Genomic DNA, 26,699 nt, shown 5'->3' with positions numbered 1-26,699 from the left:
TGTCCTTGTTCAATTAATTTTAATAGAGAGTTTGCAACAAGTGTCCTATAAATCCGACATAATCAAGAATGAGAGGGAAGTGCAAGCTTTTCAGATAAGGGCAAAGGCCCTACTTGAGTACTTGAGTAGGTAACGATGGCTATCCTTCAAAATGGAAGCAGGATTATGACCAAGAGATAAGAAGACCCATGACAAAAATTACATTTGATTTAGTCCAGAGTGTACTAGATTAGTAAGTATTCTTATATTTACCTCTTACAAATTTATTAATTGGCCCCTAATGGTACAGTAAACATTTTACTCTGGTAACAACTATTGGAATGGCAATAATAGTAGCATTCAAGATTGTGGTGGCTCTGGGAGTTTAGATTGGGTATAGACTTTAGTGTCTTATTTTGATTTCTTTTGTAGTAATGGGGGTGGGGAGAAGTGACATATTTTCTTCAACTTTGGCCTAGTTAAGTATCAAGTCCAGAAAATATTATGGAAATGAACTCTATCTTGTTTATGAGTGAAACAGGAAACTATATGTGGATATTGGCTTAACAAGCCAAGATATTCAATTGGAAAATTGAAGAACCTCATGTTCGACATTACATGGGTGGTTTTACCTGTCCTAGCTATCCTATTTCTCTTCTCTGTGAGCAACTAGGATCAGGAAAATGAGAAGATGGCAGAGAGAAGGAGAAGAGAACAGATCAGATTATAGTGGTAGGGTGCTTTGTTTGCCCATTTGAATATAGATAGTTCTTGACTTACAACCATTTGTTTAGCAACCAAGTGTTGTGATTCAGTGTCAGCCTGTGCTCCCAGGAGCTGAGTCTGAGGAATCGGAGGAGGAGGAGGGGTTTGGAGAGCCTTCGGTGTTGGAGGGAGGCTCTGATGCACTGCAGGACTCTTAGCCTGGCCCCTTTAGTCGTGTTCCTCATGAGGCTCAGCTGTGTGAGGAGGAGGTGTCGGACTCAGAGGAGTCACAGCTGAATCTGTTCAGAGACGCTAGAAGCAGAAGGCAATGCAGCAGAGTAGAGCAGAGAAAATCAATGAGGCAACTCAGTGAAAGGAGAAGGCATTGAGAAGCCACGCCTTGGGACAGATAATAAAAGGGGAAGGTGTGGGCGGTGCTGGTTGCTGAAGGCCACTGTTTGTAGACATTCAAAGAGAATCCTGGTCTGTTCTTGCTAATCTGTTTGACTCTTGTTTGATGTTTGAATCATTTATTGAAGAAAATATTCTGCTGCTTTTTTGTTTGAAAGACTATCATTTTGGAACTGTAAATAAATTTGGATTGGGTTTTTTCCAGCCTATTAATTTGTCAAAAGGAAAAAGGGGTTGTCCCTGTCACACAAACAGGGCCGGTCGTAGGCTGGAACAGAACACCATTCGAAGTTAGAACAGCACTAAAAAAGTGACTTATGACTGGTCCTTACACTTATGATCATTGCAGTATCCTCACAATTATAATTGAAACACTTGACAACCAGCATGTATTTACAATGGTTGTAGAGTCCTGGGGTTATGTGGTTGTCATATGCAACCTTCTCAGCCAGCTTCTGACAAGGCAATGGGGAGAAGCTGGATTTGCTTAATGACCACAATATTTACTTAGCAACTGCAATGATTCACTTAACCCTTTTTTTAAAAAGGTTGTAAAATCAGGTGCAACTCACTTAACAACCTCCTTGCTTAGCAACAGAAATTCTGGAGCCAATTATAGTTGTAAGTTGAGGACTACCTGTAGTTCCTCTTTCTTCTTCTTCTTCTTCTTCTTCTTCTTCTTCTTCTTCTTCTTCTTCTTCTTCTTCTTCTTCTTCTTCTTCTTCTTCTTCTTCTTCTTCTTCTTCCCCTTCCCCTTCCCCTTCCCCGTATCACTTGTTAGTCACATTCCTTGGAACAAATAGGTCTCATTTCTGACCTCCTTTTGTCTTTGTCTTTCAATTGTGTCTGTAAGAAACCCCCTCCCCCCATTCCTAACATTAAGCTTTAATGCCAATCTTATAAACTTCTGTATATTAATCAGCCAATCAACCTAAGACTCGTTCAGGACCTAAAAAATCAGGAACGTGTGTGAGTCCTGTCATACTAGCAAGGTGGCACAGCTCCATCAGTTGATCTCTATGGACGTCCACCACAAGAAGCGCATAACCTCATTTATGCTCAGGATAGATAATTTGGCAGTTCTGGAAAATTATCACTATGGATTGGAGGATTTATTCAAGGGAAAGATTTGTGACATCAGTTCAAGCATTAGTATACCGAAGAGAAGAGAACCGCAGATTTGTATTTGTTTAGTTTTGATAATGGCACTGATTTGATTTTTCAAAATTTGGACAAGGAGAAATAAAATCTTTTTTGATTTTTACACCATCTGGGAAACTACAGAGTGTAGACATTTTACAGTATCCCATTCATAGAGCTAAATTGTGTATCTTATGATGGGCTGACTAACCTCACTCACTCTGTGCCAGTTTAGCCACAATATTTATAATATCCCACCCCAACCTTCACCACATTCCTATATGATGAATAGTAGAATTGTTAACTGAAAACAACCCCCTGTGGCCTTATAAAGCATATTTTTAGTTGCAGATGTTGACTTATTTTAAAACGTGGTCTTCAAGACATTTTGACTGTAGCTTTTCTGCAACAAAGAAACACAACTCCTCTGGAATTTCTCCATGATAATTATTTGAGTAATGATTATGATTCATGCATTGTAAGATTTAACAAAATAAACAGAGCCAGTTTGATGTTCTGGTTAAAATGCTGGACTAGGAATGAGGAAACTCTGAATTCTAATTCTACCTTAAGCATGAAAAACAGTTGAGTGTCTTTGAGCCAATCATTCACTTTTTGCCCAACTCACCTCACAGGGTTGCTGTGGGGAAAATAGGAGGAAGGAGTATTAGGCACGTTTGCCACTTTGATTTATTTTTGAAGTAATAAAGGCAAGATTAAAAAAAATCAAATCAAATAAAGTGTGAGTCAAAACATTTTGCAGCCTAGGGTGAAACTCAAATTTTCCTTCGGCTCAGAATTGGACAAGACTAGCAATTAAATCTTGGTTTCATCACTACTGATGCGATGGTGAATAAACTCGGTGCAGTAAGAGCCACTTGGCACATGCACCGTCAGGATTTCAGTATCCGCTGCCTGATTTAGTCATCCTACTCAGCTTAAAAGGAGGGCCAGTCCTGACCATCCTTCTGTGGCAAACGTCCATCCCCCTCTCCCCCACCCGGTGTTTTGTGTTTATGCATTGATTGAAAAGTTATCATTCCCCAAAGAAAAAGTCAAAATCCTTTGCTACTGCAGAAACAGGTACTGTCTGAAGCTCCAGGTCTTCTTTCTATTGTTATACAAAATGTATTGGTAGCATTAAGTAGAAGAGTAGAAAAATAAAATAACATCCATTTTCTCAAAGGGCAAGTTCAGATCAGATCGTTTGGAGTTGCGCAAATGGATTCTGACTTATTTCAGGAAGACACTTTGACTCCAGAAGCTCATCCATAACTCTGCAAGCAAAAAGAACACCAGGCACACCCCCCCCAGATACTCACAGTGAGGGTCTTCTATTTCTCTACCCAGCACACTTATTGCACATCTGCTTCAAAAAGAGCAGGCACTATTTCTTCTTGCAGAGAGCAGTCCTATGTGCACATTAAGGGATTCATTCTTAGCAGTTTTCCATTCCTTCTAGACCTTTTCACCACCTGTAGTTTGGCATGTTCATTCCAAGGGAAGGGAGGAAGCCAAATTATTTGGATAACCCAAAGAAAGTTATGGTAGCCAAGATGAGCATTGCTAGTTTAAGCCTGCAGAAGCCTGGTTTTAAAGTATAGGTCAGGGGTGTTAAACTGCCAGCCCGTGGGCCGGACGCATCAGGAAGAAACCGCGCCTACCCTATTGCTGGCAGTGGGGGAAAAGTTCCGATACATCATGCGATGTGACGTGACGTCGCGAGTTTGACATGTCTGGTATAGGTTATGCCTTGGAGGGAGGGGCCAATTACTGCATGCACTAAGATAAGATGGAGGAGGGGATGCTTTACTCCTTTCCTTACCTCCTATTTCTCCAGCTGGAAACATTTGTAGAAGCCAGCAGGGAGAGAAATATCTGCTGGAGGAGAATCAAGATAGAATTAAGCACAGAACAAAGGTCAAAATTGATCTTAAGTGAATTGCCATTCTGACCATGTGCCCAGGGATTAAAGTCATTGTAAAGTAGAACAATATCAGCTGGAGCCAAGCCAATAATTTTAGAAGATCAGTGCCAGAGATGGTGCTACCACTGCCCTATCACCTCTGTTGTGACTGAAGACAGAGCCTGCCAGCAACCCTTGCCTCCCAATGCTACCAGGAAATTGTCAAGGTCCCCAAATTATCTTGTTCCCTTTTTACTGGACAGATTAGCATCTTTCCAAACAAAGTGCTAGTTTGTAGTCATCAACCATCCCCTCCTAACCTCCCGAGAGTACCTATTTGCTCTCCAAAAGATTATTGGAGATAGAAAAAAAATGCTAGGTTCTCGTCTATTTTTCTAATATTAAAAGCGTCCTTTAAACATTGACAGATAAGGGAAGAAATGTAGCAAGCACCAAAGAGAGAACTCTATAGGCACTGATGTCTCCTAGGACCATCTTGTGGTGTTAAATGTACATTAGACATTTCAGATTTTCTGCTACTTCAGATTTACATTTTTAAAAAATTATTATTACTACCTTTTATCCTGCAGAGTCCAAAATATAAATCTGGTTAAAAAACTGTCATGTGAGATACACATGACTAAAAGGAAAGAATGGATGCTACTTAAATTCTCTCATAAGTAAAATCACATTTTAAGCTTCTCCATGTGGGTGTGGAGCACATGAACTCTTACTGCATGAGGGTCAGTAGGACATACTAAGCCAGTGAGTGAATATCAGAGGAGAAGCACATGACCAAGAGGAACAATGCCTCCAGTAAGAGTCAAATATATGACATTTTTCTTTATGGAGCATACAAATCTGTGAAAAATCCATAAAGTTTGTTCAACTTAGGCTGACTTGGATCTCCAGCCATGTGCCAAAGAGGAAGCAGTTTACAGATTCAGAATAAAATAGAAATACAAACCAGAAAATGAGGATATTTCAGGGTAATTAATTAGTTTATTATTTAAACTAGTATATATCCGTGAATATATATGTTTATACATACATACCGAGAGAGAATACTATTGGACTTGCTTAGAAAGGAAGAGAACAGAATACATTAATTAATTAATTAAAATAGATGAAAGCCTGTTATCATTAATTATGAGTTGCATAACATAATATAGTTTTTGGTGGCTTATTGTTGTTCCGGAGAATTTCCCAATTATCTTCAGACTGGAAACAAATCCACATCTGGCATGGCACTATCCCCTTTGCATCATTGGTCTCTACCCACTGTACTCCTTGGTCCCAAACTCATGCCTGTCTCTGAACCATCTCCTTTTTAAACTACATGATGGATTAATCTCACTAATACTTGTAATGATCTGGTCTGAAATATGAGCCTCTATTTCCTGATATTCAGCATGGTGCAGAATTTCTACTGTAGAGTCTTCTCTGCATACAAGCATTTGGTGGTGAATGGACCGAATCGTCCAAACCAGCTACTTTCTAAGCAAGTGGATGTATCAGAAGTCTACAGGTTGTCTTCGACTTACAAGCCTGGAATTACAGTTGTAAGTCATGGTGGCCATTAAATGGGATACCACATGACCACGCTTGATTTAATGAACTTTTTTTACACCAGTCATTAAGAATACACAGCAGTGGTTAAGCAAATGCCACAGCTGTTAAGCAAACCAATTATACCCAATGTACATTTTTTGCTGGAAACCAGCAAATGTCAGAAATTGTGGTCATGTTATTGCTGAGTGCTGCAAGTGGCCGCAAGTGTGAGTCCGTTACCAAGTGCCCAAAATGTGATCATGTGGCTGCAGGGTGTGTGTGTGTGTGTGTGTGAATCAGAACTTCAAAACCAAGTCATAAGTAGCTTTTGAAGGGGTAATTTCGAGTAGTTGCTAAGTGATCAGTCATTAAACGCTCATTAAAACTGCCTGTATTGTTGACTCTCTTACTTTTGGTAATCACTAGGGACTATTTACTTGATAAGCACCTTTTCTATTTTTATTCCAAACTAATATGAAAACCATAAGAGTTGGGGCACTGATTCCTCTCTGCGTAAAATAGTCAGGTGGGTAATCTTACTTTAATCCCAGCAGTTACGTTTTCCTCATCTAAAGCTAGATTAGGATTACAAGGAAGCCTCATGAACATCACCCCACCACCCACAAATGTCCAGCTCTCACTTTCTACCTGGCTCCTGTTTCAGTTTGGGACACTGCAAGAAACCACTCATCTCACGGAGCCATAGAATCATATGTGGGCTTGCAGTTCGTCGGAATCTTTCACTTCCTCCTGATTTGAAAATTATAGCTGGTGGTGAAACCATAGGTAGTTGTATTACATCATACACAAACTGGGAACACTACAAATAAGGAAGAGGCAGAGTATGTTTCCTGTCATTTCAAGCAGTCTGTCCTAATTGAAATTCCTGAAAAACTCGTGTTTGCTGGAGGAAGGCAGCAGTAAGCACATGCCTTCCAGCGCTGAACAAGTAGCACAGTTGATAGATTGCACCACTTCTACGTATTCGTATAAACAATCACAGGCAACGCTGTTAAGACATATTTCTGATTAAGATTTGATCACTGCCTGAATATATCAGATTCCTAGAGACTGTGTTAATTGTGTTAGTAAATTTTGCCAATTTACCCTCCAGCTCCGTTCGAAGCTTTGCTTAGATTCTGGATGAAGGCTGGCACTGCAGCTTTCAAATAAAATTCCACTTTGCAATGTATGCAGGCAATTTTTTTTGTAAAATGGCAGGTTTTTATTTATTTATTTATTTGAGGAGATGGATGTTCGGTTTATTTCATTTCTTTTTTTTTTTCATTCTAAGTTCTAAAATTGCCCAGGAGGAATCATTGGAAGCTTATCACATATTACAGAGGAGCTCAGATCAATTGGTTCTTGGTTTGTATGTAGTTGTGCCTTGCTTCTTCCTGTTTTTAACATTATACTGATTTCTTGGCTCAAAAAACCATTTTGTTTCAAAGCAGCAGGGCAAGAGATTTGGGAGAGTATTTTGAGCAAGAATAATACCTTGGATCATGTAAATGAGTTGAAACATGATGCTTTATGTATTTCCTTCACTTTTTAAATTAAAAAGATACATGTTTTCCCCACTGATTAAATTAAAAGGAACGGTTCCTAGAAAACAGCCAAGGATTTTCAAATTGGTCAAAACCTTGATGGAGAAATGACTAATCTTCAAGCATCTGTGGGTGGCAAAAACTAAGACAACCAGTTGGCTTCCATCCAGTGATCATTTTTGCAGCACAGATATGGTAGCTTCATTTCATCCTAAATTTAGTTGGCAGCAGATTAGTTGTACAGGTAGTCCTCGACTTACAACATCTAGTTCATTTAGTGACCATTCGAATTTACAGCCGAATTCAAAAAAGTGACATGCCCGTTTTTCACACTTATGACAATTACAGCATCCCCACGGTTACATGATCAGAATTCAGATGCTTGGCAACCAGTTCATATTTATGACAGTTGCAGCGTCTTTGGGTCATGTGATTCCCTTTTGCAACCTTCTGACAAGCAAAGTCAATGGGGAATCCAGATTCACTTAACAGCCATGTTACTAACTTAACAGATGCAGTGATTCACTTAACAAATGTGGCTAGAAAATTCGTAAAATGGGGTAAACCTCAACAAATGTTTCACTTAGCAGCATAGATTTTGGACTCAGTTATGGTCGTAACTCAAGGACTACCTGCGGCCTCAAAACACTCCTTTTCCACCTGGCTGACCTGGACTGACAGGGATTTTAATTATGTTTTTAATTTTTAACTCTAATTTTTCATTTATTTTAATTTTAATTTTTATTTATTCTACAGGGGCCTTTAATTTTAATTTTAATCTTCTGTATTTATTGTACGTCATTGTTGTTAGCCGCCCTGAGTCCTTCGGGAGATAGGGCGGCATATAAGTCCCAATAATAAATAAATAAATACAACAAATTTGACTTACTTTTTAGAATGTTAAGTTTTTTCCATTATTAGTAAGGGAAAAGTAGTATAGAAAAATTAAATGTATATGCCAGTTTGTTTGTTCTGGTATTATTTAACCAAATAACTAAGAAGTTCTATAGGCTTTCATTTTGTGCCCTTGGAACCATACTATTAACCAGTATTCTTAATCTTCTTTGACACCCCTATACTCCGTGTTTGGGATTGTAATCCATATCTATAATAATAAGTGGGAAAGACTTGCAAGATTGATGTCAGCCTTACCAAGTTGACCAGATAGAGTCAGATAATATAATTTTACCTTATTAAAAAGCTACATTAACAGGATCTTGCAAATTTGGAAATACAGTTCTCCCATCATCTTCTTTACACCCCAAGAAACTAGGGAGCCTCTTGGCCTGCCCACTATCTATCTGCAGGCTATGCTGTCTCTTATCTGACTATTCTCTAGGCAGCATCTCTTTGTCCCATCTCCCAAGGTCTTTCCCACATACCACTAGACACCTCAGGCATATTTCTGAGCTTTAATTTTTTTTCTGATTTCATTGGTCTCTTAAGTCAGTTCTTCCTAGTACTTTATTAGTGCTAGTAGCTGTGTTGTGCTCTGCTGTTTCCACTACTTTCTTTCCTTGAACCTGCTTTGAATATCCAGTGTTACTGTTGGGTTGAGAGAGATAGGTTTAAGTACAGAATAAATACATTAAGCCTCACAGATTTTTTGGAATATTTTTGAAGCTAAAGAAGTGGAACATTATGCCACTAGATTTACGAAACGTTAACTAGGTTTTTATCAGGGGTCACAGAATGGATGCTGAATTAGCACAGAAAGCTTGCTGGTGGTCTATCACTGCACTAAAATGTAATTTATTTAACTATTGCTTGTTGCATGGGAAGCAAGGCAGCTAATTTGGATAATGCATATGGCTGGAAGATAGAAGACTGGGAATTCTAATTCTGCCTTAAGCATGAAGCCAGCAATGGCAAACCATTTCCAAACACGTTACAGACAAAATTGCATGGAATTGTCCATGCAATAGCTAGGAATGAAGACTGACTCAGAGGTGCGTGTGCACATGAATGAGAGCCAATTATGATTTCATATTACATCTGAATTCAGCCAGCAAATGGTCAAAGATCAACCAGTATGTTTCCATTTGGGGCATTTGACCCTAGATCTAGCTTGTACTCGCTAGCTTTGGACTAGAGGTAATCATTATATCATACTCCCTCTCTATGAGGCTGTCAGACTATTTCAGCAGATAAATCAAAATGCTGGAAAGTGTTATCTGAAAATTGCCAGTTTAGCAGAGAATCTTCAGACAGATTTCTTTGGGTTTGTTGAAGATAATACCATTGGACACCTGGTTAGTAAAAGTTAGACTTCAAGCCTATATGCATAAATAAGATCAGAAGCATTATAGCATAAGGCAGGGGTCTTCAAACTTGGCCGCTTTAAGATTTGTGGACTTCAATTCCCATGCTGGCTGAGGAATTCTGGGAGTTGAAATCTACAAGTCTAAAGCTGCCAAGTTTGAGACCCCTGACATAAGGGATATGGAAGATGTTTCATTCCTTAGCTAACTGAAATACCACATTGCCCAAGTAGTAATAATTTTCTGGAATTTGTTTCTTTGTGGAAGTGTCAACTAGGATAACTTTTCTATTTGCCTATATAACCATTCCTCTTTGGAGGCAGTGTATGGTCTGTCATTTTCCCTCATCTCAATTACATCATGTATATTAGCATGCCATAATATCGTTGTGTAGAACAACTAATTGGCAGTGTGACTTTCTCCTATTTTTAACTAGTTTTCAACAGCTTATCATGTGTAAATAATAATCTTGATCATTACATTTGTTCTAATTAAACAATGAGACATATCAAGAGTACAGTAATCATGAGATAATCACATCGTTGGCATAATTATCTGGTACAGGGCACAGCCAAGTATCTCTAATGCTATTGAGTATGATTTTCTTGTGATAACTGCACCCGGTAGGTTGTCTAATTTTAATCATAAAATCAAATTATTTTTATTAATATGAACAAGGGTGGTAGTGGGGGAAGCTGCCCTTTTCTTCTGCTGGAAGATGAGAAAGCTGATGGCCTCCTATGCCTAGCAGGAATTTCAGGTGGGTTGATAGAGTGTGGATTAATCATTAACTGCAGGTGCTCTCTTGTTCTCATCCACGTGACTGCCATGATATGAATAACTCTAGACTTAATATGTCTGGCTCTGCATGAAGTGGAAAAAAGAGGGTCAGATCAGCTGCACTGAGGAGCAGCTCTGCATACAAGAATAGCTAGGACAAAATCTCTTTTATTATCAAGTTTGAGTTGGTATTACTTGTGTTGTCATTGCAGTAGTTTCCAATCAATAACACCCTTCTCGATGATATATACTGTATATGAGGTTGCACAGCCTTCTGTCATTAGGGCTGTCAGGTTCATCTTTGAAACTTTTGTTTACCTTTGTTTTGTTTTATTTTGCCAGGGCCAATTCTATTCTACAGCTTGTTTAGACACTGTCTCTTTAATTTACAAAAGATGGAACAATGAAGCATCGGTTTCTCTACCTTCTGCCTTACGCCTTACAGCCTGGTTAGGTCAATTAGCTGTTATATTAATGAGGTACTGCTGTTTGATGCCAATTTTCCTAAGCAGATTGGTAAAATTCTCCATTTTAGATGGAATAGCTAATTGTAACTGGAGGCAAACAGTTTTCTTCTTAATATGCACAAGAAGAAAACATTTAGCTTCCTTGTTCGACCACAACTCTTAATGGTATGGCAAGTTAAGAGTGAACATCCAGATTGGCTAATATGTAATAGATAACCCCCAAGAATGACACTGTGATCTGCAAAGCTCAGGACTGTGTCTTTACTTTGAGCAGCCCACACACATTTTCCTTCAAATTCCGCAGTGCAGTGTAAGATAAAGTAGTCGGGCCAGTCCTATTGTGAGGCATGTGTCAGAACCAGAAGGGTATGCCTAGCAATCTGTTTTCAACCAACTCACTCAACTAAACAACAGTCCTTGGGTGCAATGAAAGAAGCTGCCCCATTGTAAGTTGGCTTTGGGGCATGAAATGAGGAGTGAGAAAGCCACAGGCGTTACTTGATTGGGGATGACAGGAGCCTTAGATTGGCGAAAGCAAGTTTGGCTTAAGGGAAGTTTAAGTTATTCCTCTGTAACCAGTGCCACCAAGCAATGGAACTATCTATGATATCAGGACACATAATTAAGTGCCTAATGAAATACCCAGTTAGTAGCAGTTCCTATGATTCAAGATAAGTAAAATTTTAATATCCCTTCAAAAGCTCTGAAGCGGAACAATAGTCAGTGATTGTGCCTACTCTTCCATCATATTCATAAACATTACTGTAGTGGTTAATTTTTTGCCTTTTTCAAGTAGCTTGCAAAGGGACCATGAAATGTGGTTATTTTGTTGACAACTTTCACTATATCTCACTTATGTCAAGGAGAAACGAGACAGAGTACTGCTGTGTACACAGTAGGCAGGAAATATTTGGCATAGATATTTCTGGGATACTTCCAAATATACTCCAGGCAAGATATCAATTAGATCCAGTTCTGGTCTGCTCTGTCCACAGCCTTGACCTGATTAAATAAGAAATAATGATAGTTTAGACATATCTTATTTTCATTTTCCCATCTCACTAATAATTGATTCTTAGAAAGAGCATCTTTCTACGTCTATGTTACTTAGAAGGCCAGATCAGGAACCCATTCACACCAGCTTGAAAATCTTCCCATTCAGTCCCATTGATTAAAATGTTTTTTTTAAATATAAATGTAATAAAAAATAATAATAATAATTCCAAAGAGATTAATCCTGGTTTCTGCAAATCTTTTGCTAGCAATACTATTTTTTCTTACACCCTTATCAAGCAATATCATAAGCATCTGCTCTGGTTCCTTTAATGACTCTATTTGCCCAAAGGAAGAAGAAATTGAAAAAGGACGGAACGAGATTAAAACAGCACAGAGACACCGAGGGAAGAGAGATGATAAGAAAGAATAGAGAAGGATATGCATAGTAATGTAGGGTGGGTGGGTTGTAACTCATCCTGAACCCCTTAATCTTTGTAGAAACCCTGAAATATTATAGATGAATGTGTCCCTTCCATCTGGACAACCTTCCCATCTGGGAAGGATTAGGAGAGTGAATGTTAATTACAACCTTATAATTTTGTTCTTTAGCAACTGTCTGCACTAAGGGGCCTGAACATAAAGGAGAATGAGCTTCACGTCTGTGCACATCTTTACTAACGGTGCTGTCTCTTGTTTTCTTTTTTGCTCATTAGTGTAACAGCGACTACGTGCCTGTGTGTGGTTCCAATGGCGATACCTATCAGAATGAGTGCTATTTGAGACAAGCTGCCTGCAAGCAGCAAAGTGAGATACTTGTGGCGTCAGAAGGATCATGTGCCACTGGTAGGTACAGCCGTCTTTGTGCTACATATTGTTATCCAGGAATCGGTTGACGAGCAAGCCCAACCAGTATTGTATATTTTCATGAGTACTCCTTTGTGCTCCTGTCAGATTCATCCTAGATCAATAATTGAAAGCGTGCTTTTCATGCTGCAACCCAATCAGTTCTGCTTGCTTTGACATCCTCTTTCCTTACCTGGGAAACCGTTGCCATTTCTTCAAGTATTCATTGTGTTTATTCTGCAATTTTTGCCCAATGTGCACAATTAAAGATGGTGGAATGTATGACTAACAAAGTTTCCCAAAATGCTTTGTTTGATCAATATTTTAAAAAGGGGGGGTTAGATCTGATTGTGGACAAATTTGTGTAAGATATTTTGCCACCTAAAGGTCAACTACATTAAGCAGTGATTTATTTATTGAGTAAGCCACAACTGTCTGGGTTCATGTAGCACAATCATACATTAATCCTGATGCAACAACCTTACAATTTACAATATCAAAGAAACCATTTTATGTATGAGTGTGATGTATAAACCTATCTAAACAATATTTATTAATGCAGAAGCTGCCTCTCCTAGTGGAGGAATAGGTTCAAAGAAGGCTGTCCTACTCAATGTTTGGTTTGTTTCTGGCAGTTTTAGGTGTTAAACTAGCTATTGAGGCAGTTAAAATTAGAGTAAGATCATTATACAGTAGATAATAAAACTAAAATACTTTAAAGCCATAGTTGGTGAGTTAATGCCACTATTGTATGGAGAATGCATTCTAATTTCTTGTCATGGCAATCTAGAACTGAGGCTGGTAGCCAGAAATGGCTCTGGGACTTTTGTAGGAAGGAAGAGAACTAATGATTGGGGCAAAATGTGTTTTTCCGGCTAGAGCAGGTGTCAAACTGCCGGTCCACGGGCCGGATGCATCACACGGAAGCTGCACCCAGCCCAGCTCTAGCAAGAGGAAAAAAGTTGCGCTACGTCACAACACATCATGTGACGCAGTGAGTTTGACACCCCTGAGCTAGAGGAAGGATAGGGGAGTGCTTTGGGGGCAGCAGTCGTTGAGGATATGTTTTTTAGCCTTTGAACCACAGAGATAGGAGGGAATTCAGCGACAGTGTCACAAGGGAGCAGGGCAGATATATTTGGATATGGATTGGATAGTTGGGCTCCTTCTACCTGATAATTTGGAAGTGTCAAATAGAATAAAAACTTGGCCCTTTGATGGTTTGCATGTCGGTAATGCAAATCTAGGATTTGGAGGGTTGAGAAGAAAGGAGACTGGCTATGAATTTCAGATTCTTTTCCTAAGTTACAGGTATGTATTTAGTGCTAATGGGAGACACAGTGTGCTCCTTTTCATGTGATTGAATTGATGGGAGATCACCCACTCAGGGTGACTACAGTCATATGTTTTGTTTCTTTAAGGCATTGTGCTCACTTTTTATAGTGAGATCTGGAAGTGGGACTAATCTTTTAAACCATATTATTGCAAATCACAATAACAGAAAGGAATATCCCCTGATGGAAATGATGTGCCAAGTCATCTTTTAGAAGTTTTTTTTTCTTTCCTCTCCATGTGTCTTTAATACAACCCTGAGATTTCTCACCAGTTCTTCATCCAAATGTTTGACCCTACTAAGCTAAAAACAAAAACGTTGTCCTGGAAATCTCCCAAATGGCCAGAATGGTTTTGGCCTTTCGACTAGAATTATTCTCTTCATATTCTCAACAGAGGGAAGATCTCACAGAAAAGTGGAGGGAATTGCCAACCAGTATGTGAGTCATAAGTAAATTGTAGGCTTGAAGAAGTAAAAGGGGTCTCATGTCTTGAGCACGGTTTCTATTATAGGAATAGCTTATATTTTGCCTCAGAATATGGACCACTTGGCCACTATGATGCCATAAAGAATGCCATTACAATATGTGAGAAGCACCGTAATCTCCTTCAAGTCCATTCAAATGTGCAACAACTACCTATTGTTCTCCCTATGGAAGGAGGTAGGTTTGTGACATCCCCTGGGTCTAGCAATCTGTAAAAACCTTTTCCTGAGAGAGCTGATCCATGGGGTGGGATGTGGCAGGGGGGCTGAAGACCCCCTCTTTAAAAAAAAATAAAAGCTGTCTCCTGCACAACCAAGTGCTTCAAATCATTGCTTGGAAAGTTTGCAAGGAGAGCAAATGAAAGCAAACACAGATTCTTGTAACTGCAGTCCTCCAATCCTGTGGAGAGAACTGGTAGCTTAAGAACCATTCTCTCCCTTATCTTGCCAACCCCGTCTAAGCAGATTGAGGATTTTTTGCTGGATCTGGCAGTGATGATCTTTTGGTAGAGGGGAACACTCAGTTTGAAAGAACTGGATTCTCCCACTGCTGAAAGCAAAATGGCCCTGGAATACAGTGCCAGGGAAGAGGGAAAGGAGGGGGGGGGGAAAAGCTCAGCAACTTCAGGGGGTGAATGAGAGTTGGATCAAACCCAGTCCTTGACTAAGTCAACGTAAATGAGGCATGGCAGATTGTTCAGTTTGTATTGGGAGAAAAGAGAAAATGCTGCTTTAACATCAGGACAGCTCAGAATGAATGTAAACTGCTTCTGGTGGTCAGCAGGGAATGAGACAAAGGCCTCCTCTTGAGGATCAAGTTTCAGAAATGGTAATCTATATTTTTTTCCAGCTGAGGTTGGGGCTATGAAGGCTAGCTCAGGAGGCAGTAGGAGAGAAGGAGTAAAAAATATGAAATCTTCTCTTGTGAGATAAAGTTAATGATTAAGCAGGTATTTCATAGACTTCCCATTCAGACAGATCTGCACATAAGAAGGACGGACGATAGTCTCATTTGGAATCACAGCTGCAAGGGACTTTTCATTGCATTTGGCAGTAATGTGATAAAATAGTCCTATTTTTAGGTCTTACTCTGAAAAACAAGTACAGTGTATTATTATTTTGTGTTTGTGTGTGTGTGTTTATATTTGTTTGTTGGCTTGCTAGATGCATGATGGATGCTCTATTGATTTTGCCAAAACATAGCTATGATTTGAGAAGTGTTGCAGTTCCATTTTAAAATGAACATTTTTAAAAAACAGTGTCAGAACGACAGTCTGCCCTGGATTAACTGACTATAAATAAATTGGGATTTTGATTCCCAGCATTAGGATGGAATTCCAATGTTGTATCTTGCATGTTGTTCCTTTACCTTCCTAATCATTTGCAACACTGAAAAGAGTTTCTGACAAGAATTTCTCCTAAAGCAAGGCACTGATCTTTGTTGTTTGCTCTTTTTTTTAGATTCATTTAAAAAAAACTGATTAAAATTCAATTTTTTAAAAAAACTATTTTTAACGCTCATCAGATGTTGAATGTGCATTTGGAATTTAATTGCAGAACTTTTTAACAAAGAGTTTTTCTTAACTAGTTATCTAGGCATAATGCAAGTAGTCCTTGATTAATGACCATTTGTTAAGCGATTGTTTGAAGTTATGATGGCACTGAATAAGGAGTCTTATAGCCAGGCTTAAAATTGTGGCTATTGCAGCATCCCATGGTCATGTGATTGCGCTTCAGGAACCTGGCTACTGGCTCACAGTGCCCCAGGGTCATGTGATTACCCTTTTCAACCTTGACTGCCAGCCTCTGAGAAGCAAAGTCAATGGGGAAGCAGGAGGTTGCAAATTGAGATCATGTGACACAGTACCTAGCAACCATCTGGCATTCACCTAATGACCACAGCTGGAACTGCCAAAACTGCCATCCCAAGTCAATGCAGTCATGTGATGTTACACTTGTCAGTTAATGATGCAGTTGCTGGTTGTTCACCAAGGACTATCTGTAATTGTCATATGCTTGAAGTCTCTGTTGTAACAGTTCCAAATTGTTAGGATCACTCCTGGCTTTTTGATACTGTCTCTAATAAATCAGTTCCTTTATCATTGCATTTGAGGTCTGCTTGCTTAAGCTGTCATTCCTCCCAGTTTAGCTCTTGGACTAGTGTGTGTAGATCAGTGTTTTTCAGGGTTAGTAATTTTAAGATATGTGGGCTTCAACTCTCAGAATTCCCAGCCAGCAGCTTCCTCACATCTTAAAGTTGTCAAGTTTTCAAAACACTAGTTTAGATTAGGTGTGGGCAAAAAATGGCCTTGGATCTCATGTGGTCCTCCGGAGAATTATAATCACCTCACAAATCTTTCCATCAATTCTGAGGGGAAAAAAACAAACACCTTTCAGAAAGAAATATATTCTATGCTACAACTAATTCACCAAACAATTGTTGAATGCAAAGAGGAGATAAAAAAAAATCATAATGAGACTAAAAACAATTTAGACAATATAAACAAGCAAATCTCCAAATTAAATCTACAACTAGAAAGCCCGTAGATAACAACTACAAAATATGAACAAACAATCCAGAAATCAGAAGTTAAAACAGAGGAAATGGATTTAGAAATGGAAGAGATAAAAGAAGGGAAATACAAATGACTATATACAAACAAAATACTGCAAGACTTAGCTATAACAATGAAAATGTAAAAGACTTTTTACCCCTGCGATCTGCAAAACATATCTGATCGCAAGGAAAAAGATTTTTTTAAAAGGGAATATAAAGCTGTTAAGGGAAATGTCACAGCTTGGGAGATAGGGATTGAAAAGAGAAATGGAGGAAGAAAGGAAGGAATATAAATGGGCAGAATCCCCCCCCCAAATAATAATAATAATAATACCCTACCTAAATTGTCTTCCTCATGTCAAGCAATTTTTACAAAAATAGAAAGAAAATTCTTGGGCGATCTCATCGTCCTGGCTTGGAAAGCAACTTGGCAAAGAAAGAAAGCGAGAGTCAGATTTAAAAAACAGAAGATTTGACCTTTTAGAGGGAGCATTATATGTTTAGATATTTCTTTGAATAAGATTAAAAGAACAGAAGACCCTTAGATATAATTAGACCTTTATAATGCAAGGTATGATTTAGAATTAGATAGCATTTTTCTCTCTCTTTTTTTTTGATAGGGGATATATGAAGATAAGAGGAGGATTGATTTGAATAAAACTTTCAGCTATATAAATGTAATTAATATTGAGAAAATCATAACTGATAAAGACATTTCAAATACTGATGGGAAATCAAATTTTAACAGGAACACGGAAAACACGATGTTGATTAATGAATTGACATTATTGATTTGTGAATTGATATTATTGTTATTTGTATATTAGTAAAATATGATGATGCTTATATCTAATGCTGCATACATTAAGAGTACCAAAAATTGTAATGGTGTAATGGAATAAATATGGAGAAGCAAGGAGGATTAGGGGAAAAATATTGGGTTGTGTAGTATTGAACAGATTTATATTGAAGAAGTTAATGTTACATATCTGAACCAGACAACATGCTGTTTACTAAGCACTAAAGACTAATTTTTAAAAATTAATAAAACTTTTATATATAAAAAAATTCTGGACAGTGGTTCCACTGCTCATTTGCTGTTAGGACAAGGCTTTTCAGCAGGTCAAGTTCAAGGTTTCATGGAGTCGTGGAATTGTCTCCATCTTCAATCCACGCCATAGAGCAAAACAGGTTGCAATATTCTGTCTCATACAGGTTTGGGGGATAATACCTAATTGCACCTTGGTGATGTGGACCAAACTGTGTAGCATTTCACCTGATTATGTTTTGTTTTTTTTACTGACGACGGCCTATCACACACCTGAGCTTTTTATTATTTATATTATGGGAATACAGAACTCTGGTCAGTGTGTCAAAAGATCATGGATGGGATGGCCTTATGACTCAGGAGTCCTCATTTTGGTTGTTTTGAAAAACTGATATTTAAAAAGGCAACATAGTCATCAAATATCATTGAGAAGAAAATTTAATCCTCATGCTAAAACTAACTTGGTAATCGCTGGGTTGTGCAACAGAATTAAGAGCAGCAATAGTAGTAGCATCTGTAAGGCACTTGAAAAGCACATACCAGCATCAAAAAGAGTATGGATAAATCAAAATACATAGAGTACAATGTAGTATCAATTTGGAGAGGAATAACATCAGAAGCATAATTTGCTAGCAAACTTTTAATGAGGTAGAATCCAGCTTTGCAAACATACGAACTGTTCTTATGCATATTTATTTTATTTCCTCCTCTCTTTCTTCCTTACAGATGCAGGCTCTGGATCAGGTGACGGAGGTAGGGATGTTTTCTTAAAACTCCCCCCCCCAGACTTGTTACTGTGGTTTTTCTAGATTTGTTATTCTATCTTGTATTACAATTGCTAAGATTGTTTTTTTCCTCTGGGAAGTGACATTTTGCATTTTACTCAAACAAAAACTCTTAGCTGTTCTAAAATAGAAATTCAGAAGGATGTTTTATTTCTGGGGGAATTTTGTCTTATTCTCTATTTAACTGGCACTCTATCTCCATCTGCTGTTACTACCATTGTTACATGTTCCTGTTTATTTATGTTAGCATTGAATTCTCCAAAATGTCACAGTTGTTTTGGATCTCTCCTCCAGAGATCCCTATCCACTCTGAATATGAATTTCAGAACTGAAGCGTTGGAAAGAAAAATTATACCAAATTAAATAGACAAATGAAGGCTTTAAAAGTGACAGCTGAGCAAGTTTATTTCAGCATAATGCCAACTTGATTTGCTTATCATTTAGGTCTGGCCTTTTTGCAAATAGTAAGCGCAAGCTATCCAGATAAATATTAGGCTACAAATAAATCCTATAAATAGTTATTAAAGCAACAAGCCACATTTACTCTATGTGGGCCTTACCTTTGAGTGAATATGTATTCTTCTTCTTGTGCCATATCCATTATCAGATGTTGGCGATCCTATTTTTATCAGCAGCCGCACGAAAAAGTGCTGCTGAGTTTTGTCCAAACTAGTCCCTTAGATTTTGAAGTCATGATCTTCTTCTTCTGCCTGGACCTCGTTTGCCTTCAATCTTTCCCTGGAGGATTAAATGGAGTATGCCGTATTTTTCTGGGTGTCGCATCACAGGTCCGAAATATTCTAACTTTCATTTTTTAAATTGTTTGGATGATTTCCCTTGGCTTTCCCAGGCGGCTTATCACCTCCTCGTTTCTGATCTTGTCAACCCAGCTTATACGTAGCAGCTGCCCGTAAATCCACATTTCAAATGCTTCTAGTCTCTTCAGGTGGCCTTCTGTCAGAGACCAACTCTCTACTCCATAGAGCAGGATAGAAAAAATATAACATCTGACAAGCCTGATTTTCAATCTGCATAGAAACTGGCAATACAACCCCATGGATTCCAACAGAACTGAAATTTCATGAGATTTTAATTAATTTCCAATTTAATCGTGTTCTATTTGGGCTGACTGTACCCAGAGGGTGTCTGTATTGCTGAAGTCACTTTTTCAGGAATGGTCTAAAAATTGAAAATAGCTCTTTTATATTAGGGTTCAGAATTGTTTCCACTCTACAATTTCTCATTCCAGTTTGTAACTTACTGTTTTAGAGAGTCTTTTAATAGCACATTTAGAGATACAGTTTTGTTTGTAGATTCCCCCTATTATTTGGTAATCATATTGTGGGTGCTGAAATTAACAGGTTGCACAGAATGCATACATACGAGAATGGTCACATCTCTCCCCTTTCCCCGTCACACACATGTGCATAAATGTATTCCTACAGTTTGATATAATCTTGATTTTTATTATTCGTTTTGTTCTGTTTTTGACACCCAAATGAACTTTACTGTGAAGTTTCATATTTGCCAGTGGGATTTTTGTTGTCTCATTCCTAATGAACAGTTTTAATATGTTTGTAAGTTCTTTGTTTAATTTAGAATCATAGGACTAAAAGGGGAGATATTTGGAAGGAAGGAATTCCTATGAGTTTTACTTATTTTATTATAATGTTAATGCACATTATCAAATGATATTTGGTAAAAAAGACTATAGCCGGTAGACTTTTGCAAGATTACAAAAAGGGAGTGAATTGGTCTTTACCGACAGTTGATTTTCTTAAGAAGCAAAGGTTGGAAACTAATCAAGGAGGGAAGCAAGCTAGGACTAAGGGAGACATTTCCTGACAGTGAGGACAATAAATCAGTGGAACAACTTGCCTTCAGAAGTGCTCCATCACTGGAGGTTTTTTTTACAAAGAGATTGGGTAACCATTTGTCTGAAGTGGTATAGGGCAGCGGTAGGCAACCTCGGCTCTTTTATGACTCAAGAATTCTGGGAGTTGAAGTCTGTGAGTTATAAAAGAGCCGAGGTTGCCTACCCCTGGTATAGGGTCTCCTACTTGAGCAGGAGGTTGGATTATAGGTCCAGGGTCCCTTCCTCTTGTTATTCTGTCAAAAATATGTGTTGCTTGTGTGTTGATGCCATTTGATTGCTCAAGAGGAGTTTGCAAGGTGACTGAGCTTTGGGGTTTTAACCTGATGTTTAAACGTTACACATTTTAAGACATTTTGCAATCTTTGAGAAGGATATGTGTCCTTTTGACATCATTTTTATGCAGGAGCTATGTTGATTCTGCAGTTTCTTTTCTCAGCCTTGGTAGTCATTTGTTTCTCTACAGTATCCACTATATAAAGACCATTCTGACCTGGATGATAACATTTATCATCTTAATGTAAGTGCTCATAATGTAGTGTTTTGTTTTGTTTTTTTTACAGAAAATGGCTTTCTTCTTTTTCAGTACTCCGCTACTGTATAGCTTTCTATTCATCTGTTCATAGTCTCTGATTTCAGAGTTAATATTAACATGTCTCAAAACCATATAATTTGTCATCTTTTATTGTCTGGTTATCAATGTTTTCCTTTTTTTGTATTTATGCTTTTTAAATGGGTCTATTCTCATGTTTCCAAAGGAAATAAATGATTATGAGCTATTTCCATTTTTATTGTGACTTAAAGCATCTCATTACCCAAATAGTTTCATTCATCCAGACTGGCTGGCAGATATCAAAAAAGATTGCCAGATAAATGGGACTGTTATTAAGAATAGGTTACTTGGAACTCAGATGCCCAGGAAACAAATAATTAGGCAGATGCATATAGCTACATTTAACTAAGAAGGGGATTGTGTCATCAAACTACGGCAACACCTGCGGCCGGCGTCAACTTCCCTCCGTCCAGTGTGCTCCCACAGAGAGGGCCTCCTCAGGGTGCCTCCGATCAAAGAATGCCGATTGGTGGCCCCCAGGGGGAGAGTGTTCTCTGCGGGGTTGGGTTTTTTATAATTAGTTTTAACTTTTAATATGTATTAATTACTACGGGCATAGTTGTTTAATCACTTTTTAATTTTTGTATCTTGTTTTTTATTATGTATTGCCCTGTTCACCGCCCTGAGTACTTCGGGAGAAGGGCGGTATACAAATTAAATTATTAAATTAAAACTGCAACATTACAGATAAAACATCTTCCCATTTTTTCTGACAGTTTCTGAAGCAGCCTTCACAAGGTATTGTCCTTTAGATACATGGGACAATAATTCTTAACATCAGCTCTTGCAGGCACCAGATTGGGTAAAGTTTGTCTAGAATAAGATAGAAGTAATTTCAATGTCTGTAAATATTTCGATACAATCACTAGTGAGATACAATGGAATACTGTTTTTGTTTATTTTTTTCCTTTTATAAAGTGTAATTATTCTTTTCCATCTCCCTCGTTCTCTTTCCTTTTCTATGATTATAGGCATTTAGTTTTAGAACAGTGGCAAGTAGCGGTAATATCAATGTTAATGTGTTTACTTTTGTAGAGACTTTTAGTTATTTGTTAAAATTATATAATGAACCTGGTTCTATACATTATTTAATCAGTGAATTTATGAATTTTAAAGTTTATGATCATTGCACATCTTTATTGAAATTTGTTCTTCATTCACTGTCTTTTTCCATCTTTTCTTCTTTTTATTCCTTAAAGTGATTTAAACAAATTATTAATAAAAAGGGAGATTTATGTAACACAATAATAAATACACTTAAGACCAAAAGAGTACGTGGGTTGGAAAAGAAGACTATATTCATATTTATTTCCTGGCACTAGAAATTGCATGATTGCCATCAACTTAGTTCACCCTTGTTACGAAAAGAGCAGACCACCTCTTTTTATCTGCACTGAGATGGCTTGGTAGAACAAGCCTGCCATTCCAGTTTCTTCCTTCAGGTTCGTTAATTAGGAACATGAATATAAAATGGTGGCCTTACTTATCATCCAATATAGTGCCTTCTTTATCTGCTTGAAGGTCCTCTGTTTGCTGTGATCTTGCACTATAAATCTGGCTCTTGATTTGCCCCTGAGAAACCAGATGCAAAGGGAACATAGGTGAATGTTGTGTAAAACCATTTCTCAGCTGTGTTGGTCTCTGTATTTTGTTCACCTCTCAGTGGTCCCTGTGCCAGCTTGGAAATCTTGTGAGCTCTTTCAAGCAAATAAGCAAAATGCAGCTATTGGGATAGGACTATGGGGCAAAACCCCAGAGATTGACCTAAGAATGAATGGAAGGGACCACAGTGTAGAAAGGTGTTTTTGCTACATTTGAAGTGAAATATAAAGCTATTGTCTTGTAGTGAGAAGAGTCAAGAAAATCATATGAAATGGAATAATCTGTAGCAATTTATAAATAAGAAGGATGCGGTGGCTCAGTGGGTTGGGACGCTGAGCTTGTCGATGAGAAGGTCGGCAGTTTGGCGGGTCGAATCCCGAGTGCCACGTAGCAGATTGAGCGCCTGTTACTCGTCCCAGCTTCTGCCAACCTAGCAGTTCGAAAGCACGTAAAAATGCAAGTAGAAAAATAGGGACCACTACGGTGGGAAGGTAACAGCATTCTGTGCGCCTTTGGCGTCTAGTCATGCCGGCCACATGACCACGGAGATGTCCTCGGACAAGCGCTGGCTCTTCGGCTTTGAAATGGAGATGAGCACCGGCCCCTAGAGTTGGAAACGACTAGCATGCATGTGCGGGGGAACCTTTACCTCTACCTATAAATAAGAATGTTAAGTCCAGAATCTAACCTTTCCTAACTGCAGCACTAGAAGCACTGCCCATGTTTAATAACTGGAATTGGAGAAAAGAGCTGGGAAAATTATCAAACTCTTGGTTATAGTTACCTTTAGTCTGCATCAATAACTTCACCTTTTTGTAGCTCTGGAATGTGCCCAAAATATATCTTCAGAAAGGAGAGGGGATTATTTATGTTAGCTTCTTACAAGAGAGCTACATTAAACTGGCAGCTATATTTTGCAGTAGAAGACACCAAACAAAAATGGGGAACAGATTAATGCTGTTCTTAAATATAGAGATGGAAAAGAATGAGCCATTCTCCTAGATAATGAATGCCGTACTGCAGCAACTAAATAAATGATTTCCAAACAATTTCAAATAAAAAAGACAGGCTGACAAAAACAAGTAGAACAGGACCTCAGGGACTGATTCTGCAACTTGTAGGAAAGAAGAACTATGCAATAGGCAGGATCGGATCATTGCTTTCCCTTTTAAAAGCTGCCTGGCATGTATAGAAAATTCATGATTGAATAGGCAACCAATTCAATTGCAGGTGCAGAAGCCTGCTAATGTATCAGAAGGAGGGAAATAATCCCTGTCATTTAAACACTCTCACAGCATCCTCCTTTAACTGGTATAATGCTATGCAATAAAAACCATAATTTTGGTTGTCATTAATGAAAGCGTTGGAGGAAGAGGAGATTACTGTTTGATGGAAGATGCTGGATACTTTCTTTTGCATTTTCAATGATGTGTGCCACTGGAATTTTGATCAAGCCACAACATTAACTCAGTGATATATAAAGCAGATAGAAATTGGGAAAGAATGTCACCCTGTGGATTTGCCCAGGTGATCAGATCTTCTGCTCTAGGCTCTGAGGATACAATGTCAACAACAGGAGGGTTGAGTTTATATGGCTTGCTGTTTTCCTCTATAAAAGTATAAAGGAAGATCATCTATGTATGGCAGGGGTGTCAAACTCGCAATGTCATGTGACGTGTCATGATGTATCACGACTTTTTTTTCCATTGCCAGCAATGGGGTAGGCGCAGTTTTGCCATGACGCATCCTGCCCACCGGCCGGTAGTTTAACACCCCTGATCTAAGGTGTTGTGTTAATTTGATGGAAAGATGGGCTTTTAATCAGGCTCATTGGTGGCCTTGATTGCTTTTTAGTTCTGAATTTGCAACTTCCTTGGAGTGTGTGTAAATTAGACCATTATCAATGTTGTGAAGAAAGCTGGGCTACGCGTGTCATAAATCCATAAATGGCAGGGACTCTAACAGGAAAACAAGTATAACGTGAACGAAACATATGTTGAAGAACTTCTGAGGGGGAAAAAAAGAACCTTAAAAGATAAGGACCCAGATTGTTGGGGGCAATTAAGCTGACTTTGTAATAATGCCGCTTGGGAGGGGTGTGAAAGCCCTAATAAGCAGGCATATACATAGAATGAAGGCTACTGCTAAGCTTGTAAGCCGCCCTGAGTCTTCGGAGAAGGGCGGGATATAAATAGAATTAAAATAAAATAAATAAAAAAAATAATACTGTCCTGAAAACTACCTTGCATTTTGGTGAGGAGACCGGGGGTGGGGGAGGAGGTGGTGTTCCGTTGTGCAACACACATTTCTCACAAAAATGGAATATGCATCTTTTGCTTTGTCGGTATAGATGCTTAAATTATGCAAACATTGGTGAGAGTCCAAAAAAAATGTCCCTCTGGGACAGAATAGCATTTGCTAGCAGAAAATATTTTTCTTTCCTTTTTTTTTTACCTCTCTCGCCCCATTCTCCACATAGGGATGGCCTAGTTTCCAGGGCAGATTCTGTTCTATTGGGAGGGAGTATATTGGCAGTGGAGTGTGGGGAAGAGAGGATAGTTCATTTGCTCATAGCACAGCCAATCCATTTTTGTCTAGCCTCCTGAAAAAAAGAGATGTTACCATGTGTATATCTTTAAAGAGTGACTTATTTTCTGGACAGTAACATAATGCTCTGTGAATAGGGAGCAGTTTAGATACACTGTACATGGGGAAACTTGCTGTTAATTAAAGCAAAGATCTTCCCTATTATTTTTCTAGTTCCCATTTAGAAGAAAGCCTAATTCAGCTCTGCTGCTGAGTATTTGGATTCTGTGTCAGTAATATATGGCCATTGCTCCCATTAATTTCACATCCATTCGTCTCTGCTTTTTCCTTCTTAAAAAGAAAAGAACACACAAATGGGTTCAGGTGCCTCTTTCCCACAAAGCACTGCCTTGGCCCACATAACGTGCGTACCTGTCTCAATGCTATTTTGGCGTAAATAACTGTTAAATCCAGCAACTCTGTTTCTTCTCACCACTGCTTTTTTTAATCTTCACCTTACTGGGTGCTCGATTGATAAGCAGGGCTGTAGAGGGCAAAATGAGTGTTACTGTAAACACCTCCTGAGCAACGGTACTTCAGCCAAATTACTCAATAAAAGAACAAGTGCACATTGATTTGAATGAGTTGATATCCAAATACGTTACAGGACAATAGCTTCATGACAGACGTGAAAATAATGAGAGCAGACTAACGCAGCTGGAAAATACTGTTTGATTCAAGCTCTGCCTTTCCCTTCTCCTCCACTTCAAGGGAAATAATCTGTGGCATGGGGCCTCAGAAGGCTAATCTTTGAGTTGTGTACATTCCCTTGCAAAGTTTGACATATGAAAAGAGGGGCCCTCGGGTATTTATAACAACACTTCCTCACATCAGGACTAGCTAACTGAGCACTTTTAATGTTCTCTCTCTCTCTCTCTCTCTCTCTCTCTCTCTCTCTCTCACACACACACACACACACACACACACAAACACAAACACAAACACACACACAAACACACAGAGACCACCATACAGTATATTGGATGTCAGTTCCTTCAGTCTCCAAGGCTTCTCCAGACCGTGTGTGTGTGTGTGTGTGTGTGTGTGTGTGTGTGTGTATGTAGAGTCCAGCAAACTTCGCAGCTCAGCCTTACGTTTAATTGAATTGGCTGATCTAGAACAGCTGTAAAAGCATTTCTTACCTGGCTGGGTAGTTGCAAAGGGGATGAAAGGGAAACTGGCTGGCATTTGGTATCCAGATGCCCAAAGTGATGCTGCAATGAAATTCCACCT

At 38.6% G+C, this 26,699-nt stretch overlaps 1 protein-coding gene across 1 annotated transcript in view; it reads left to right on the top strand.

Annotated features, from left to right (window-relative positions):
* The window catches only part of TMEFF2 (transmembrane protein with EGF like and two follistatin like domains 2), a 262,531-nt gene that overhangs the window by 10,005 nt on the left and 225,827 nt on the right, over positions 1-26,699 (top strand). Inside the window, exons 3-4 of the mRNA XM_083366571.1 lie at positions 12,457-12,586; positions 18,734-18,760. Coding sequence (XP_083222697.1) covers positions 12,457-12,586; positions 18,734-18,760 — 157 coding nt within the window. The remainder of the gene's footprint in view (positions 1-12,456; positions 12,587-18,733; positions 18,761-26,699) is intronic.

The sequence above is a fragment of the Vipera ursinii genome (assembly GCF_947247035.1).
Source record: "Vipera ursinii genome assembly, chromosome: 1".
In the NCBI taxonomy this organism is placed as follows: domain Eukaryota; kingdom Metazoa; phylum Chordata; class Lepidosauria; order Squamata; family Viperidae; genus Vipera; species Vipera ursinii.
Note: the sequence above shows the minus strand (reverse complement) of the source record. Positions and strands in the feature narration are given on the sequence as shown.